Raw genomic sequence first — 19571 nt, 5'->3', positions numbered from 1 at the left:
GTGGGAAAACAAGGAAGCAGCATGGGTGAATGGAAGGTGTAGTTGGTGCCTGGTAGCTGGAAGAGCTTGGTGTTGAAGTTTAACTTTTTTTTTTTAATCGGTTTGGTTTCAAAACATTTAATCGGGATGCATGAGAGGCTTCTTCCTGCGTCGCCTAACTGGTACTGCTCACGCTGTAGTGATGTGAACAGCCATGGTGTTTTGGGCTTCGGAGCTAAAAACACGGTTTACCTGCTGAAAGTGAACGCAGCTTCATCCTCATCCTCAGCAGGGGTGCTCGGTATGAACCTTCCTTGGACCCTGATTATGTTTATGTCTGGTTACATGCTTGTTGTCTCATGATGATGTCTTCTCATCTTCATCATCATCATCATGTCTTTTCTTCATGTGCAGGTGAACTCAGGGGTCACACCGAAAGAGTTTCTGGCTTCTCCTTTTGCAGACATGATGGTCAAGAAAACATTTGCGCCAGCAGTTCAGATGACAAGACGATAAAAATCTGGGACACTGAGCAGAAGATGGTGTTAGAGGAGCATGCTGGCCACCAGGTAGGTCTGGTCCAGGTGGAGGAGGAGGAAGTGTGGCTATTAATTTCCTCTTCTGCATCAACCCACCACTGCCTTCTGGACTTCCACTGAGAAAAGCAGTGTGATCATCCTTCTTCTTCTGTTAGGTTCCTCAGAAGCTCCTTCGCTCTCTTCTTCATCACTTCTTCTAGAACAGTTGCTCCATCTGAAACCCAACTGTCCGTATTTACGCCATTAAAATTCCTCTTAACCTCGCAGTGACGTTACAATTTTGTTCTTTTTAGAGATTAGTGAATCTCTCTTGGTACTGTAGACACACCCAACACTACGTTCAGACTGCAACCTGAAACGACCCATATCCAATTTGTTGTGAAATCCGATTTTTTTGTTAGGCCGTTCACATTACCAATTATATGAGACTTGTATGCGATCTCCAATATGAACGGAAAACGACCTAAAAGTGTCCCGCATGCGCAAATTGACACGTAATAAGCACATCTACGTAATACGTAAACAAAAAAAAGCGCACTCTTCAAGTTTAATGATTTTTTTGTTTGTTTGTTTGTTTAATTATCTGGTTAGTGTTAAAGTGTGAGGTCTCGTGTGTGTTTTTGTTTCTGAACTGAAATGAAAACGTGTAGCCTGGTAACGAGGGTTGACTCCTAAATGTCTCTCTAATTTCTATATAAGTGCACTACATGTTACTAGGAAGTAATGGATTTTTAAACTCTATATAGTGCACTCGAGCTTCAGTAGGCAGTCATTTGGGATACGGCCGCTGTATTACCAAACTCTTAATTCAGGCTTAATAATTTGCACAGATTTATTTCGTCATATTAATAAACTTTTTCTACATTTTTATAAATATTTATTTAGATTGTTTATAGCCAGCTGAATTCTGCAACTTCTCTCAGCGCTGGCTCAAGGTGCAGAAACACCAGTGCAGTTTGCGATGGAGATGAGGCGAGACCTGGCGATGTGGTTTTTGTGGCGGCGGCGGAACTCACACAATAATCTGATTAATGTGGGCAGCAGACTAATGAGACCGAAGGTGTCAAATTACTGGAAATTTCCAGAACAATCTTATAATCTTGTAATACAGGATGGTTTAAGTTATAAATCAGTTATAGAAACTGTTTTATTTAATCAGGCTAACAGATCAACATCCAGGTCCCTACCAAATCCACCATTAGCTTGATCAATTCTATAAAAGTCTATTTAAATTCTGAAAACTGTATAAATGTTGTTGTTTTCCACCAAAGAGGCGGGATTAGCCAACGCAGAATAGTGACGTTTGTCTCTTGTTGATGACGTGTAGGTTGCATGAATGCGACCTGTCCGGTCAGACTGCAGTCGCATGTGAAAATATCGGATATGCATCGGATTTAGGACCACATATCCAAGCGGCCTGGGTCGCATGTGAAAAAATCGGATCTGTGTCGTTCAGATTGTCAATAACAAATCGGATACAGGTCACATATGGGCGAAAAAATCGGATATGGGTCGTTTCAGGGTGCAGTCTGAATGTAGTCTAAGGCTACGTTCACACTGCAGGCTGAAGTGACTCAAATCCGATCTTTTCGCCCATATGTGACCTGTATCCGATCTTTTATTGACAATGTGAACGACACAGATCCGATTTTTTCAAATCCGACCCAGGCCGTTTGGATATGTGGTGCTAATTCCGATTCCTATCCGCTCTTTTCATATGCGACTTCAGTCTGAACCGCCAGGTCGCATTCATCCGACTTACACGTCATCAACAAGCCACAAACGTCACTATTCTGCGCTGAAGTAGGCGGCGGGTCTCTCAAAAAAAGTTACAACAACATGGCGCATAATCACGGGCGCAGATAGAGGGTGGGACGGGTGGGATTCGTCCCACCCAGATTTAAATTCACTTCGTTCGGTCCCCCCACTTATAGGGAGGAAAAAACGTCTATGCTGTCTTTCTTTGCATAAGGCAAACTTCACGGAAAAATCAAAAGACTAATTACCATTCGGTTTATTGAGGTGCACAGCAGTACATACATAGTTGCAGCAACTCACATAAAACAAAACAAAGACTGATATTCGGTTGGTTGAGCTGCGCAGACTGCACAGGTTGCGAGCTCAAGCTTGGTTGCTATGGTAACCCACAACAAGTTTGACAGGCATATCGGGGTTGGGGTTGGTTTGCTGGCAGCTTTGTCCCCCCCAGTTTTTTGTCCCCCCCAGTTCAAAAAACGTATCTGCACCCCTGCGCATGACATCAATGCGAGGGACGCTTCGGGCTGTGAAGGTTCTGAATCTTCTCAATGGAAGGACGCAGAGGTTAGGGAGCTGATTTCCATTTGGGGGGATACAGCTATTCAAGCTAGATTGGATGGGTCATACCGCAACCGGGCGGTTTTACTTCCGTAAACACTGGCCATGCTCACTGCGTGTGACGTCGTCGTATCCTGCAATGCGCATGCGGAACACTTTTAGGTCGCTTTTCGTTCATACTGAGGATCACATACAAGTCGCATATGTTTGTTAATGTGAACGACCTCACAAAAAAAATCGGATTTCACAAAAAAATCAGAATTGAGCATTACGCCTTGCAGTGTGAACGTAGCGTATGACATAAGACCGTAACCGTATGCATAACAAATTCATCCCGTCCAATTTGCATCCAGTCAGATCCTCTCTGGGATACATTTGTCGCAGCCCCTGTTGGGGGAAAAAAAAAACTAGGTGGAGCAAATCTAACTCCAACAAAGCTCCTGTTCTCTTTGTGGAACAGACAATCCTTTGCTACTTGTTTTCTCTCCAACCAGTCCTTCCTGCATGTTTTCTGTTTTGTTTTGAGGTTTTTTTTGTGATCACATGATACACAGTGTTTATTTTGGGAATAAGACAGGGTTCATCAGGGATCTCTCCATATGGAACATTGTGGAATGTGTGGTCTTCATCTGAGCTCGATCGTATAGAGTATACACCGCTACACCCAGAAAATAAATGATCACAAGTGATTAGCCATGTGGCGTGACCGATTCAGCAATTTAGAGATTATGCACTATGATGCACTACGCTGTTTGTATGGAGTAGGAAGCAGGGTGTTATTTATTTATTTATTTATTTATTTAAATATAAATACACGGAGTAAAGACTCACATATAACTCATGGTGGTACTGGAATTGTGTGTGTGTGTGTGTGTGTGTGTGTGTGTGTGTGTGTGTGTGTGTGTGTAGAACACCATCTCGGCCCTCCACTGGTCTCCGATACAGAAAGGGTTGCTGGTGTCAGGAGATGAGAAAGGAGTTGTGGTGTGTCACTGGTTTGGTAGAGGAGACACTCGCAGCTTCTTCCCCGAACCCAGAACCATCTTCTGTCTGTCCTGCTCTCCACACACCGAGAACTACGTCGCCATCGGGTAAGACTTCATCTAGAGGTGTGTGTGGGTCTGTTTGTTGAGGTTTTTGTTAATCAGTGTGGTGTTTTCTAATTGACTTCCATGGCTCTGATGTTCCCGCTGTAACAAACCTAGAGTTTCTTTGTCCCGCGAGCTTCTGACGCTCATCAGTCTTCTCTCTAAGGTACAAGGACGGAATGATCGTACTGATAGACATCAGTAAGAAAGGAGAGGTGATCCATCGTCTGCGAGGTCATGAAGAGGAGATCCACGCTCTCGCCTGGTGTCCCGATCCCCACGAGGACACGCTGTACAGCCGACCCGAAGACAACGCCGGTATCGCGTCTTCACCAAGCTTCGATAAACACGTATTCTGAACGTTTCAGCCAGATGTGTGAAGTTCTGCCTGGCCATTTCAGCCATATTTGTTGTCCTTCTCTGCAGACGTGTCCGTTGGACAAATGCAGGTCGAGTGGGGTGGTTACCTGGCGTCAGGTAGTCGCGATCAGACTGTTAGAATTTGGAGCACAGCAAGAGGCAAAGGTAAGTTCATTTTATTATTGTAGCCTTTAAATTATTTAAAGGTGCAGCAGTGATTGTTTTTCTCTTTTATTATGAGTACAAATAATGTTGAAAATTAAAAATGTATATGTTCTTCGGAAAATTGTTTGTATTCAGATTGGCTTCTTGTCAGTTATTTACTAGCCACGCCCCTAACACCCCGTCACATCCTCATCAATCATCTCATCTCATTATCTGTAGCTGCTTTATCACGATCCATCACATGCGCATGCAGTTCAAGTGTGTGTATAGAGATCTTGCAGTCACGTGACCGGAAAGTACACAACCGCCATCTTGTCGGTAAAAAACACCGCTGAATACTGCTGCACTCGTGTGCAGAATGGATCAATTTCAACCGACGGACTACACGGCTCATTTTTCTAATGAACAGATAACTAGATATATGTCTAAAATAAACGATCTACAGATTTGTGACCCTTATGGCTTTCCGGACGGAGTTTTCACGACCGGATTTTGAACTGCCAGCGGAATACCCGGACGTGTATAATTACCTCATTAACTTTCCCTCGCTGTTCAGTGGTGAAGCACTGCGTGCTTATAAATCTCTGGACAGTTATCTCTACAGAAATTCAGGATTTGTCAGCGACTCAGATGTGGCATCTTGTAAACAAGAATCCTCATTGGACGGGTAAGTCACTTAAGTATTGAGTATAGCACTGACCAGCCGATTATAGAATAGAATAAGGTAATTCCAGCTCGTCCGTCTTGTTTACATGGATCTGGCGTTGGAGAGGTAGAGGCTTGGCAGTGGAGATTTGAGTGGCTGTTTTCTGAGCTTAGTCAACAGGCCGGCTCTGCAGCCTCGCTTTTGCTTCGGCTCCCGGCACCGCCTCCTTCGCTTTGCTTCCGATAACAATCCACGGAGATCCCGCTGGTCTCGCTATCTCGTCCGGAATGTTTTTTTTTTCTCGTCCGGAATGTTGTGCATGCGATGGAAATCGCTACAAACCGTCATTTTCTGCTGGAAACCAATGTCCAGTAAGTCCATACGGTTGTAGTGGATATTGAAGTCCGGTACAGACGAACAACACGCAAAAATACACACAAAAAACATAAAAAACGTGCACAGGTAGGGAGAGCTTGTAGCCGCAGCCGTTGTAGTAGAATTGTATATAGTAGGGTTTTCCAGAAGAAAAGGTAGAAGTAAAAGCAGAAGTAGAAGGCGGAAATATGGCGTTTGACCGACAAGATGGCGTCTGTCACAATCTGGATCGGCTGTGACGTCACATGCAAGTGCTCCATACCAACAAGGTCGCTTGCGACAGGGGGTGACGTATGTCACTGCAACGGTACTTAAGGTGCGTTCACCCCGGAAGCGTTCTCTTGCATCTTCTCGTGCAGAGCAGATTATTCGAGTAGTACTATTTTCTAAGAGCAATCGCTGGAGTCTTGCAAACCCTTAACGGGTTGGAGCTGCGTTTTTTTTTTCGCCCTCTTAAAGACTGCGATTTGCCATTTGCTTAAGGTAAGAAACCGTTTGAGTAAGTTCGCTGACTTTGGCAGCTAGCAACTTCCAGTTATAAATTTCAGTTTTACCGCGATCATAGGGGTGTTCTCTCGCCTTGTAGCGATCTAATAAGTATCGTTTTGTTGCAAGTATGATACTTAATTAGTGCTTGTGTGCGCTTCTGATTCGCACTGTAGCGTGTTTACTTCAGCTGATGATTGCTGATTACCTAAACGCGGCTGGGTGAGCGTGTTCGCTCCTGACTCCGCCGTGGATATTTCATTTGGTTGCTTGGCTCTGTATTGGTACTTCAACACTGCTTGTTTACCGTCACCTAATCCATATTTAGGTAAGTAGAATAAACAGCGGTCATGTTTATGTGCTGATTGTCTCAAAGCTTTAAGGTAAGTTAAGTATTTTCAACTAAACCTGTTATAAGCGAGTCCACTCGGACTTCGGCAGCCAGCAACCTCTAATTATAAGTTTCAGTTTCACCGCGAGCACATGGGTATTTTCTCGCCTTGTAGCTTGTTTATTTCAGCTTTGATTGCTGATTACCTGAACGCAGTTGGGTGAGTATGTTCGCCTGACTCCGCCGCGGATATTTCGTTTTGTTCGCTTGACGCACTGCTAGGCTTGCTCAGCTGGAAAGCAGTTTGGGCTCTCGACTGCCCCCAGCACCGAGCGACTACGCTCTGCCTCCTAAGTCTAGGAAGCGCCCTAAGCAGCCGTCACGGGAGGCTCCCTGTAGGCCCAAGTACCAGAAGGTGGACCCCTTGGTGCAACAAGTGGGCACCTTGGCTCTTTTTGTATTGTATTGATTTATTCCGCAATAAAAACATAACATGTAAACATAATATAAATATAAATATTACGGAGGATAACACAAAAGTAAAAATACTTTTTTCCATTGTGGTCCTTCAGAGCTTGCTGAGATTAAGGCTTTGCTCTATAACCTACAACCGCCTGAAGCACAGCCTGCTGATGCTCTCGCCTCTGCTGCTTCACTTACTCCTCCTGAGCCACAGCCTCCGGTGCTGTCCCCGGCCGCGGAGCTTCAAGAGGAGGACGTGCTTTCCACTATAGTCAAGCCTGCGATAAAAATGGCGCCTGGGGTTGGACACGGCACCATCTGAAGTACGGATGCAGAGTGCCTTTTTTAGACTCTCCCTCTGCTGTTTTCACTGTTCCACCTTCAGCCCCCTTTATTGAGGAGCTGTAGAGATACAGGATGCGTCCAGTCAGGGTCTGGTCAGCATGGAGGCGTTGAGACCCGACGCTCGCTGTCCACGGCCACAGTGTCGTTTGACCGATGACTTCATCAGGAAGAGCTATGACGCTGCAGCACGAGCTGCACGCATAGGCAATTCGTTATCTCACCTGATCCTGGCCCAGTCTCAGGCTCTTCAGTCTTCTGGAGCAGACCCATCACTGCAAAGCCTAAGCGAGGCCTCACTGCAGGCATTTGCTTTCATGTCCAGGGAGCTGGGCAGACTAATGTCGTCTTTAACTCTCGCCAGGCGTCGGGTATGGTTGGCTCAGTCACCACTCTCAGATCCCTGCAGGAGGGCCCTCCGCACTCTCCCAGTGATTCCGGGACAGCTCTTTGGTGCCGCCGCACAGGCACGTCGGGGTACAATTCCCACTCCCTCCCCCGTAGGGGGCGTGGAGGCAGACGTTGACTACTCCACTCCGGCAGTCGGACACTTCACCAGTCAACAACTTGCCTACTGGGAAGTGATAACATCGGACCCCTGGGTTATATCCACCCTCTCTCAGGGCTACAGCGTACAATTCAGATGCCGACCGCCGAGATTTCAAGGGGTCAAAATGAAAGCTCTGACTTCCGGGTTGGGCCATGGAGTGAGAGGAGGTGTCTGAGAGTGGCTCTCCTTTTATTGTTTTAAAATTAGATCTACCTTCATACTACACACATTCGTTTTGACTCTGCCAATGCGCTTAGTGCAACGCTGTTTAGCGCTACCAAAATGACAACTAAACTCAAAACTCAGAAATCGAAAACTGGTGGAAAAGATGAAGTCTTAACCAAAACGGAAAACATGGCGGCTGCCTCCCCTGATGCATTACCGGACGACCTGGGGAAACTCCGATCGATCCTCGTGAACGACATGACAAAAACAGTACAGTCTGCTCTTAAAAGCGAACTCGAAGCTGCGTTGACTCCAGTAAATGCTACGTTGGAACAAGTAAAGACATACTATGAATCACACGAGGAGTGCATTCGTGGAGTTGAGGATCACCTGAGTGAATACAGCGATTGTCTGGTGAGTGCAGAGACTGCCATCACTGTTTTACAAGACGAGAATGTGTGTCTGAAAAAGAAACTAGATGACCTGGAGAACCGGTCGCGGAGATCCAGCCTGAGAGTGGTCGGCATCCCTGAAAAACTGGAAGGTTCGGACCCTGTTAAATTCATGACTGATTTTTTTCTGGAGGTGCTGGGGGCCGAGTTCTTTTCGAGACCTCTGCTGCTCGACAGGGCACACCGAGTGGGAGCTAAACCAGCTGATGGTCAGCCGGCAAGACCAAGGGTATTCTTGGTCCGCTTTCACTACTACCATGACAAGCATAGCGTTAGTATGCTGAGGCAGGAGCTAGTCTTCCGTGGTCACCGAGTGTTTTTCCACAACGACTACAGTGTCGAGGTGGGGAGAAAGCGAGCAGCGTTCAAGGATGTGAAGTCTTTGCTCTACCAGAAAAGGATCAGGTTTGCTTTACTATATCCAGCCCAGCTCCAGGTCACGCATGAAGGTAGAAAACACCGGTTTGACACGCCAGAGGCAGCTCAAAAGTTTTATGACTTGAACTGGGGACAACACGACGACTGACTGCAAAATCCACTGCCATGGCTAAGTTAATCTTCTTTTCTAGTGATAGCCCACTGTTTTAGTATGACCATAGTTTTTTTTTTTTTTTTCTTCTCTTTCTCATCGGTTTCCTACAATCTAGTTAACTTTACCTTTTGACTATTTGTGGGTTATAATAATAATTATGTCTGTCAAACAGCGAATATTTCTTATATTTAAATAATGTTTTCTTAAGCTAGGACCTCACTTTGAAGGTGGTAAAACATAGCACACATCCCTTAATGGAGAGCCACTCTCAATCAGAATGTTTTTGTTGGTTAAGGATTGACTTTGGAAGTTTGTAATTGTGTGATGCCTGCGATCATCTTCAGTTGGGGAAGGAGATCTAGGTTTGGGGGGTATGTTCTTAAAGGAACAGTCCACCGTACTTCCATAATGAAATATGCTCTTATCTGAATTGAGACGAGCTGCTCCGTACCTCTCCGAGCTTTGCGCGACCTCCCAGTCAGTCAGACGCGCTGTCACTCCTGTTAGCAATGTAGCTAGGCTCAGCATGGCCAATGGTATTTTTTGGGGCTGTAGTTAGATGCAACCAAACTCTTCCGCGTTTTTCCTGTTTACATAGGTTTATATGACCAGTGACATGAAACAAGTTCAGTTACACAAATTGAAACGTAGCGATTTTCTATGCTATGGAAAGTCCGCACTATAATGACAAGTGTACTAACACCTTCTGCGCGCTTCGACAGCGCATTGATACGGAGCTCAGATATCAATGCGCTGCCGAAGCGCGCAGAAGGTGTTAGTACTATAGCCCCAAAAAATACCATTGGCCATACTGAGCCTAGCTACATTGCTAACAGGAGTGACAGCGCGTCTGACTGCGTCTGACTGACTGGGAGGTCGCGCAAAGCTCGGAGAGGTACGGAGCAGCTCGTCTCAATTCAGATAAGAGCATATTTCATTATGGAAGTACGGTGGACTGTTCCTTTAAGGGATGTTCAGGGAAATCACCTAGGCAGCTCATTTTATTTTTATTTTTTTTTAACCCATTATATGTTCCTAAAACAGTCTGTGCGTACATTGCTAAGTTCCAGGTCGTGTGTGTCTTCTAAGTTTGTAAACGTCGATGACTGATGATGACTACCATCCTGTGAGGTTCATATCTTGGAATGTTAAGGGGCTTAATGGTCCTGTTAAAAGGACCAAAGTTTTTTCTCATTTAAAGCAGTTCAAACCTGACATATTATTTTTACAAGAAATGCGTCTCAAAATGGGGGACCATAACAGACTCCGTAGGAATTGGATTAGCCAGATCTTTCACTCTACATTCACAAATAGGTCCAGAGGTGTGGCTATATTAGTTGCAAAAAGCACTCAGTTCACTTCCTCTAGTGTAATCAGTGACCCCAATGGCCGTTTTCTCATAGTTTGTGGTTCCCTTTATCAGAAACCTGTTATATTGGTAAATGTATACGCCCCCATTTGGGACGATGTCGACTTTGCAAACAAGGTATTGTCCTTAATACCCAATTTAAATACTCACCAACTAATTTTTTCAGGAGACTTGAATTGTGTTATTGACCCATTATTAGACAGGTCCAATCCCAAACAACTATCCTCGGGTATGGCCAAATCCTTTTCACTTTTCATGCAGCAAAATGGTTTTGTGGATCCCTGGAGGGTTGTGAACCCACACAGTAAACAATTTTCTTTTTTTTCCCATGTCCATCGTTCCTTTTCCAGAATAGACTATTTCTTTATTGATAGTTCTTTTATTCCTATGATTAGACGGATTGAATATGCTGCTATCATTATATCCGATCACTCACCGGTAATATTAGACCTGGGCTTCCCTCTAAACGTTAGAGAACGACCCCCATGGAGGCTTGACCCACTTCTACTCTCAAGTGAGGAATTCATCTCATCTCATTATCTCTAGCCGCTTTATCCTTCTACAGGGTCGCAGGCAAGCTGGAGCCTATCCCAGCTGACTACGGGCGAAAGGCGGGGTTCACCCTGGACAAGTCGCCAGGTCATCACAGGGCTGACACATAGACACAGACAACCATTCACACTCACATTCACACCTACGCTCAATTTAGAGTCACCAGTTAACCTAACCTGCATGTCTTTGGACTGTGGGGGAAACCGGAGCACCCGGAGGAAACCCACGCGGACACGGGGAGAACATGCAAACTCCGCACAGAAAGGCCCTCGCCGGCCCCGGGGCTCGAACCCGGACCTTCTTGCTGTGAGGCGACAGCGCTAACCACTACACCACCGTGCCGCCCCAAGTGAGGAATTCTGTAGGTTTATTAGATCTAATATAGATTTATTTTTGGCGATGAATGAAACTGAGTCTATTGCCGCTTTTCCACTACAAACGCAGCTGAGCCGTGCCGAGTCGAGCTGAGCGGGGCTGTTGGAGTTGCATTTCGACTACAACCGCGCTGAACCGTGCTGGCTGGAAGTGGGTGGACACATTGGGTGGAGTTAGCGAAAGTGGGTGGACGTCATGTGATGCCGTTAAGCAGCGCAAACAGTGACATCAGTGACAGTGGCGGAACAAGTCAGAGCCGGGCCGGGGGCGGGGCAAATGACCGGGCCCTTTATTAAAGCTTATCATAACATCATTTTAGGCTACAAAATGTCCGCAACTGCGGTGTTTACCAATTTCAACACTACCGGGTGCAACTATGTTATTTAGTACATCAAGTCCTTCAAACGAACATGTAACTCAGAAACAAAAAACATTAGGATACTGTACATGGCTCATAATAAAACATCAATAGCCTATACTGCGCACATTATTTGAAGGGCATACGAATGAGCGCTCAGAGGTTGCAACGGTGACAGGAAGAGTCAGAAATAAAAGGAGGGCGGTGCAAACCTCACTGAATGCACTGTGTTTACCAATTTCAACACTCCGGGGTGCAACTATGTTATTTTGTACATTAAGTCCTTCAAACGAACATGTAACTCAGAAACAAAAAAAAAACATTAGGCGACATACTGTACATGGCTCATAATAAAACATCAATAGCCTACTGCACGCATTATTTGAAGGGCATACGGCGAGCCTTGCGCTCCGCGAACTCGTCCACGATGCTCTGTATGTCACTGATTCAGTGATCTTTTAAGCGGTAGTCTCACGACCCGAATAGTAAACAATAAACATGGAGGACATGGAGTCGTTAGTGTTGCTGGTCTCGGTGATGTGGCTTGTTGTCACCGACAACGCGGACAGATACTGGCAAGAGCGTATAGATGAGGCGAGGCGCATAAGGCTTCAGAAATTCTCGTAATTCATAATTATTCTTCTTCCGGGTTTGCGGTGTTTACAGATCCCAGCGTGCTCGCGGGGCGTGTGTGGGCATGTGAGGACACTCCTCCTCACCAATCAGTGCACAGGGGAGTGTCTGCTCACGCCCCCAACCTCAGTCGGCACGGTTTGGCTCGCTTCAGCCCCACTCCAAAACGGTGCGAGTTTTAGGGGCTAAGCAGGGCTGAAACGAGCTGAGTCGTGCTGGTTTTTGGTAGTCGAAACGCGAGCCGTGTCGGGCTGAAGTGAGCTGAAGCGAGCTGAAGTGAGCTGAAAAAGGGTAGTGGAAAAGGGCCATATGTCATATTCTGTGCTGTGGGAGACCTTAAAAGCATATTTGAGAGGCATGATAATATCATATAGTTCATTTGTTCGTAAGGAATGCAAGAAAGAAACACAAGCTCTAATACAGTCTATTTCAGTACTAGATAAAAAATACTCAGAGAAGCCTTCTGCTGAACTATATAAGGAACGGGTTAATTTACAAGCAAAATTTAATTATCTCACTACCAAACAATCAGAACAACTCATTCTTAAGACACGTGGTCTCTACTATGAATATGGTGACAAATCAAGTCGCTTGATGGCCCACCAATTGAGGCGTCAAGCTGCATCCAGGCATGTTCCCCTGATAAAGGATACTAATCAATGCTCCACAAATAAGTCAAGAGAAATTAATAGTATTTTTAAAGAGTTTTACTCCTCTCTGTATACCTCTGAATTCCCCTCTGATACCACAGATATGGAATACTTTTTGGATAGTTTAGAAATACCTAGTCTTAGTTCTGAGGAATCAAAAAAATTAGACCAAAATTTCACAACAGAGGAGTTAACAAATGCCATCATCACAATGCAGAGTAATAAATCCCCAGGCCCGGATGGATACCCAGTAGAATTCTATAAGAAATTTAAGAAAGAGCTCACTCCAGTTCTCATGAAAATGTTTCAGGAATCCTTGGAATGTGGCTGTCTACCTCCCACCTTCTCACAGTCTTCCATATCTCTTCTTCTTATAAAAGACAAAGATCCTACTCAGTGTGGTTCTTACCGCCCTGTTTCACTTTTGAATGTGGATGCCAAAATTCTGGCTAAAATATTAGCTCGTCGGCTGGAAAATCTCCTTCCTCAAATAATATCAGACGACCAAACGGTTTATTAAAAATCGCCATTCTTTCTCTAATATTCGACGACTGACAGCTATAGTTTATTCACCTAGTGCCTCTCCGTCTCCTGAGGTAGTTGTATCCCTGGACGCAGAGAAGGCGTTTGATCGTGTGGAATGGCCTTACCTATTTGAAGAGATTTGGATTTGGGAGTACATTTGTGAAATGGGTACAGCTATTATATAATTCACCTGTAGCATGCATACAAACAAACTACTCTAGGTCTGATTACTTTCCATTAAAACGTGGCACCCGTCAGGGTTGCCCTCTGTCTCCCCTCCTTTTCGCCATTGCAATTGAGCCACTTTCTGTTGCACTTAAATCATTGCCTGTATTTCAGGGTGTTGAAAGGGGGGGCATGGAGCATCGAGTGTCTTTATATGCAGATGACCTTCTGCTCTATATCAATGATCCTATGAGTAGTGTTCCCAGAATTGTGTCACTTTTAAAAAGGTTTGGGACTTTCTCTGGGTATAAATTAAATTTTCAAAAATGTTCATGCTTTCCCATCAATAATCTAGCTCTACACATTCAGCCTGGATCATTTCCCTTTCCTGTATCTCCAGATGGCTTCAAGTATCTAGGTATACATATTACTCGTTCCTTCTCCTCTTTGTTTCAAGCTAATTATGGCCCTCAGGTCAAACAAATGAAGGCTGATTTTGAAAGATGGCGCAGTTTACCACTTATTATGATAGGGAAAGTATGTTCAGTGAAGATGACAATACTTCCCAGATTTCTCTACTTATTTCAATGTCTACCAGTTTTTATACCCAAGTCTTTTTTTAAGACAATAGATCAATCTATAACTTCATTCATCTGGGGGAATAGGGTCCCGAGGGTTAATAAGACCACTCTACAAATCTGGATGAACAGCCTTGGGTTACATCCACAACATCACAGGCACAGGGCCAGTCAGAATCACGGCCAGTTGCTCCTCATGTCTACATCCATACCCTCTCGCAGAGAAGTAGTCGCCACCGATGCATCACTGATCGGCTGGGGCACAGTGTGGCAGTGCAGGACTGCCCGGGGCGTATGGGCCCCACAACAGCAGGGACAACACATCAATGTGTTAGAGCTGCGGGCCGTTTTCCTCGCCCTGAAACATTTCCGTCCGGTTTTAGCGGGTCGGCATGTCCTTATAAAGACCGACAATACATCTGTGGTCTATCATATAAACCACCAGGGCGGCACCAGGTCACTACCTTCCCTGAAAGCTCACTCGGCACCTACTGACATGGGCTTACCCTCGTCTGGTGAGCCTGAGGGCAATGCATTCACCAGGAGTGAGGAACACTGCTGCGGATCTTCTGTCACAACAGAACCCCGATCCGGGGGAGTGGAAGCTGCACCCGGAAGTGGTGCAGAGTATTTGGCTGCAATACGGCAGGACAGAAGTGGACCTTTTCGCCTCCCAGGCCACGACACATTGTCCCCTGTGGTTTACACTGAAAGAAACGTCAAGCCCCTTGGGCCAAGACGCACTGGCACATGAGTGGCCACAGCAGCTCCTATATGCTTTCCCACCACTCCCGCTAATTCTGCCCACTCTCGAGAGGATCCTCAAGGAGGGTCACGGGGTGCTGTTGATAGCCCCCTATTGGCCGGGGAGAGTCTGGTTCCCTACCCTGTACGGGTTGCTGCACAAGGAGCCTTGGTGTCTCCCTGCACGGATGGACCTCCTCTCACAGATGGAAGGTCAAATTTGGCATCCGAACCCAGTACGATTGCAGCTGTGGGTGTGGCCTCTGAAGGGCCTGACCCACTGCTAACAGAATGTGAGTCGACCGTTGTGCGGACCATCCAGTGTTCCCGCGCACCTTCCACCAATGCGCTCTATACCAATAGGTGGAAGCTCTTTGTAAGTTAGTGCCAAGCATGCCATCAGGAACCGGCATGTTGCCCGATACCGGGGATTCTCAGCTTTTTACAGTCTCATCTGGACGAGGGCCTTGCACCCTCCACCATCAAGGTGTATGTAGCGGCTATATCCGCAATGCATAACAGGGTAGACGGGCTGACTGTGGGATCCCACACACGGGTGAGCCACTTTCTTAAAGGTGCTCAGCGCATAAGACCCCCTCAACGCAGTCCAAGACCAGCTTGGGACTTGCCTCTGGTTTTAAGTGCACTGTGTAAACCTCCATTTGAGCCCCTACAGGGGACGGAGCTCAAGTGGATATCTTTAAAGACAGCCGACGTCATAGCTAAAAGGAAGGCTAAGAGAGCAGGTGAACTACACGCCCTGTCTATCGGCCGGGAGTGCTTACAATGGAGCCCGATGGCACGGGTGTAACATTGTGGCCTAATCCTTCGTTTATGCCTAAGAACTTCTCCTCCTCTTCATACACCAATCAGCCCCTCAGCCTGGAAGCCTTCAGACCACCACCTGAGGAGAATGAGCAGGGCCAAGGTCACGTCCTTCTTTGCCCAGTTCGAGTACTGAGGGCATACATTGAAGCGACTGCTGCATTTCGGCAGTCGGATGCACTGTTTGTGGACCACACTGGACATAGGCGCGGCCACGCGCTGTCCAAACAGACTGTCGAACTGGACCGTGGAGGCCATTAGCAGCAGCCTCCCGGTCCCTCCCCACATCCGAGGCCACTCCACTCGGAATGTGGCTGCATCATGGGCGGCTCTACGTGGAGTTCCACTCTCTGATATCTGCGCCGCTGCCTCATGGGTCTCAACTTGCACGTTTGCAAGGTTTTATAGGGCTAATGTGGCCATGCACAATCCACTGGCCACAGCCACCCTTTTCAGCCATTCGTAGGGTAAATAGGTCTTCCTCGTGACCCTGTTGGTATTAGTCATCCGGGTGCTTAAAGCACCGCCTCTGGCGGTCAGGAGAAATGACATAGAACGATGGTTACGTATGGAACCGTGGTTCTATGAATTTCGGATGACCGCCAGAGCTTGGCCGTCACTCAGAAGGCTGACGAGAAGACTGCCAAGAGAACGCTTCCAGGGTGAACGCACCTTAAGTACCGGTGCAGTGACATACGTCACCCCCTGTCGCAAGCGACCTTGTTGGTATACACACACTCGAACTGCATGCGCATGTGATGGACATCCGGGTGCTTAAAGCACCGCCTCTGGCGGTCATCCAAAATTCATAGAACCGCGGTTACATACGTAACCATTGTTCTACAGGGTCACAGGCAAGCTGGAGCCTATCCCAGCTGACTACGGGAGAAAGGCGGGGTACACCCTGGACAAGTCGCCAGGTCATCACAGGGCTGACACACAGACACAGACAACCATTCACACTCACATTCACACCTACGGTCAATTTAGAGTCACCAGTTAACCTAACCTGCATGTCTTTGGACTGTGGGGGAAACCAGAGCACCCGGAGGAAACCCACGCGGACACGGGGAGAACATGCAAACTCCACACAGAAAGGTCCTCGCCGGCCACGGGGCTCGAACTCGGACCTTCTTGCTGTGAGGCGACAGCGCTAACCACTACACCACCGTGCCGCCCATTTCCAGAGTCTTTCTTATTTATTTATTTATTTATTTGCTTCACTTTTTTAATTAAAAGGCTTGTGCTTGTGTAGAAAGACCATGGGGGGGGAGGGTAAAACATTTTTTATACCTGGAGGAAAAAAAAATAATTCAGTGGGCTTATAATAAACATTTTTATTGAAATTCAGGTCTAAAATAATTAACGTCGACGATCAAAATGACAGGAAATAACAAAACAAAATATATAAGTATTTTTGTATGGATTAAGACTTCTGCATGATGTTAATTCGTAAAGATAAACCAGATACTTTGAGCAGAGCAAGTCTCCTTTAGAGAAACAGAAGTCAGGAGAATAATTTATTAAATTACATCACGGTCTGAAGTGAATTTAAAGTGATTTTAAAGCTTATATTTTCCAAAAAACAGCTTTAAAATGATGTGTGTGCGTGCGCGCGCGTGTGTGTGTAAATGTCGGGCCCTGTGCATGAAAGGGTTACGTTATTTTGGGTTCGTCAACACAAGTGGTAAAATTTTAATTGACCCTAAATATTATTGATCAGCTAAAACAGCAAGGGTTTGATTTATTTATTTATAGCTAAACTGTTGCATGTTGTTAAAACGTAATAGAAATCTTTCATCCAAAACTCTTTTTCTGTGAAAATCAGCTGAACTTGTTTTGCATGACTGGGTGATATGACGATATGATATTGATGTTGTGATAAATTGTCATGATAATTTTTGTTTTTAATAACTGTAAACTGACTCACTGCAGCTGACATGGTGTTAATGTGTGCATAATGTTTAAATGAATACATTATTTATATTTAAAAATATACATATACATGAAATACATTATTTATATTTAAAAAATAAAAATTTTAATTTCTAAGAAAGGTTTAAATATATTTCTATGATTTTGTTTATTACTAATAACATTTAGAATTTATTTCAGTATTTTGTTGTTTATAATCTTAATTAATAATAATAATAATAATAATAATAATAATAATAGTGCTGTTTTACTGATCGTTTTAGAGCAGAGCCTATATAATGTAACTTTTCCTATTAAAAGAATTAGACGATCTTGATTTAAATATTTTTTGCACATTTTTAATCCTAAAAATGTAAAAATTTTAGTTTTGGGGCGGAGCTTCGTGTGCATTGGGAAATGGGGTGGGTTCATTGAGGGGGAAGAAATTCACGGCTTATTCAACTCCAGCCTTTTAACCTTTTAAAGGTGTTTTGTTTTGGGTTTGTTTTTTTTTTCGTACTAATGGACCTTTCAAAAAAAAAATTATTTTATCTATTTAGAACATCACCACCTTTTTTTTTTTTTAATTACAAATTAAAAGGATTGTGCTTGTGTAGAAATACCATGGGGGGGTTAAAACTTTTTGTTTGTTTGTTTTTAAATACCTGAGGGGAAAAATCATCCAGTGGCCTAAAAATGTCATTCTAAATTATTTGTTTATTTATTTATTTTGTTTGCACTACTATAACATCCACTCAGAGCTTGGAGTGTCCACTCGGTGTGTGCCGTGGTATTAATCCATGTTATAAATCCATAAATGAAGAGTTTATAACATCAACGAAACTGACTTCATGTTAAAACTGTTAATGTTATAATCACGTTGTGTGTTATTACCCAAATGAGGATGGGTTCCCTTTTGAGTCTGGTTCCTCTCGAGGTTTCTTCCTCATGTCGTCTGAGGGCGTTTTTCCTTGCCACCGTCGCCACAGGCGTGCTCATTGGGGATAGATTAGGGATAAAATTAGCTCATGTTTTAAGTCGTTCAAATTCTGTAAAGCTGCTTTGCGACAGTGTCTATTGTTAAAAGCGCTATACAAATAAACTTGACTTATTAATCGCTGTACTGCAGGTGTTATGACCCTGAAGCTGCCGTTCCTGAAGAGGCGAGGTGCAGGAGTGGACCCCGGGGTCAGGGAGAGGCTCTGGCTCACGGTGCACTGGCCCAAAGGAAGACCTTCCCAAGTCGTCTCCAGCTGCTTCGGGTCAGGACTTTGTGACCTTTAGATGTTTATTTTAGTGTTTAAAGATCAGTGTTAACGGGGTTTATAAAGCGAATACGTGTGCAAATACACTGGAACTCATTTAAAGGTAAAAAGAGCTGCTGTGGTTACTGTTGATGCTGCGAGCAGCCATTTTGATTTGACATCAAGAGTTGAGGAGACTGTTGAGGACGGGTTACAACGTTTAATCAAATGCAGCATCGTTCCAAAAAAAAGGGTCCAAAATGAGGGTTAATGTGTTAATGTACACGTCACTCAAACCCCAAATGAGGTGAAGAAATAAAATAAATCTGAATCATTAAAGGAGGCGTATTATACCGCTTTTGAGTGATTTATATTATTCCCTGAGTTGCTTTTGTAAATTTTGTGAGTTTTTTTTTAATTGAAAGAACTCCTTGATTCTTTTTTTTCTCATGCCGTTTTAGTATGATATAAAAACCCTATCAAATAAAACGGGTTGATTTTGTGGGTGTGCCTTTAAATTTAAATATGTAAATAGCTTCATTTGGAGCTGGATGTTATGTTTAAATTTACAGGCACACCCACAAAACCAGCCTGTTTTTTGTGGGTTTCTGAAGGTTTATTACGATCTGTAGTGCTGCAAATAGATCTCTGGGAGGGGCGTTTATGTTCACCAGTTGAGTGACTTTTAACTGAGAAACTGAACGGCTTATAAATTAAGTGGCGGTCCGGCTGTTTCATTTTTGCTGCTTTACAAAACAGAGAGGATGTTACACGGCTGTACGAAGATATGAAGTTTATCTTCGTGTGGTGAATGTGTTTATCACGAGTGAAATATTTTCAGCATGAGAAGA

At 44.8% G+C, this 19571-nt stretch overlaps 1 protein-coding gene across 1 annotated transcript in view; it reads left to right on the top strand.

Moving 5' to 3' along the window:
• Nucleotides 1-8: 8 nt before the first annotated feature.
• The window catches only part of gemin5 (gem (nuclear organelle) associated protein 5), a 59374-nt gene continuing 39811 nt past the window's right edge, over nucleotides 9-19571 (top strand). Inside the window, exons 1-6 of the mRNA XM_060936500.1 lie at nucleotides 9-280; nucleotides 394-548; nucleotides 3744-3925; nucleotides 4089-4240; nucleotides 4349-4447; nucleotides 18606-18738. Coding sequence (XP_060792483.1) covers nucleotides 127-280; nucleotides 394-548; nucleotides 3744-3925; nucleotides 4089-4240; nucleotides 4349-4447; nucleotides 18606-18738 — 875 coding nt within the window. The 5' untranslated portion in view covers nucleotides 9-126. The remainder of the gene's footprint in view (nucleotides 281-393; nucleotides 549-3743; nucleotides 3926-4088; nucleotides 4241-4348; nucleotides 4448-18605; nucleotides 18739-19571) is intronic.

This window comes from Neoarius graeffei, chromosome 12 (genome assembly GCF_027579695.1).
Source record: "Neoarius graeffei isolate fNeoGra1 chromosome 12, fNeoGra1.pri, whole genome shotgun sequence".
NCBI lineage: Eukaryota > Metazoa > Chordata > Actinopteri > Siluriformes > Ariidae > Neoarius > Neoarius graeffei.
This window is presented reverse-complemented; position numbering and strand designations above follow the sequence as displayed.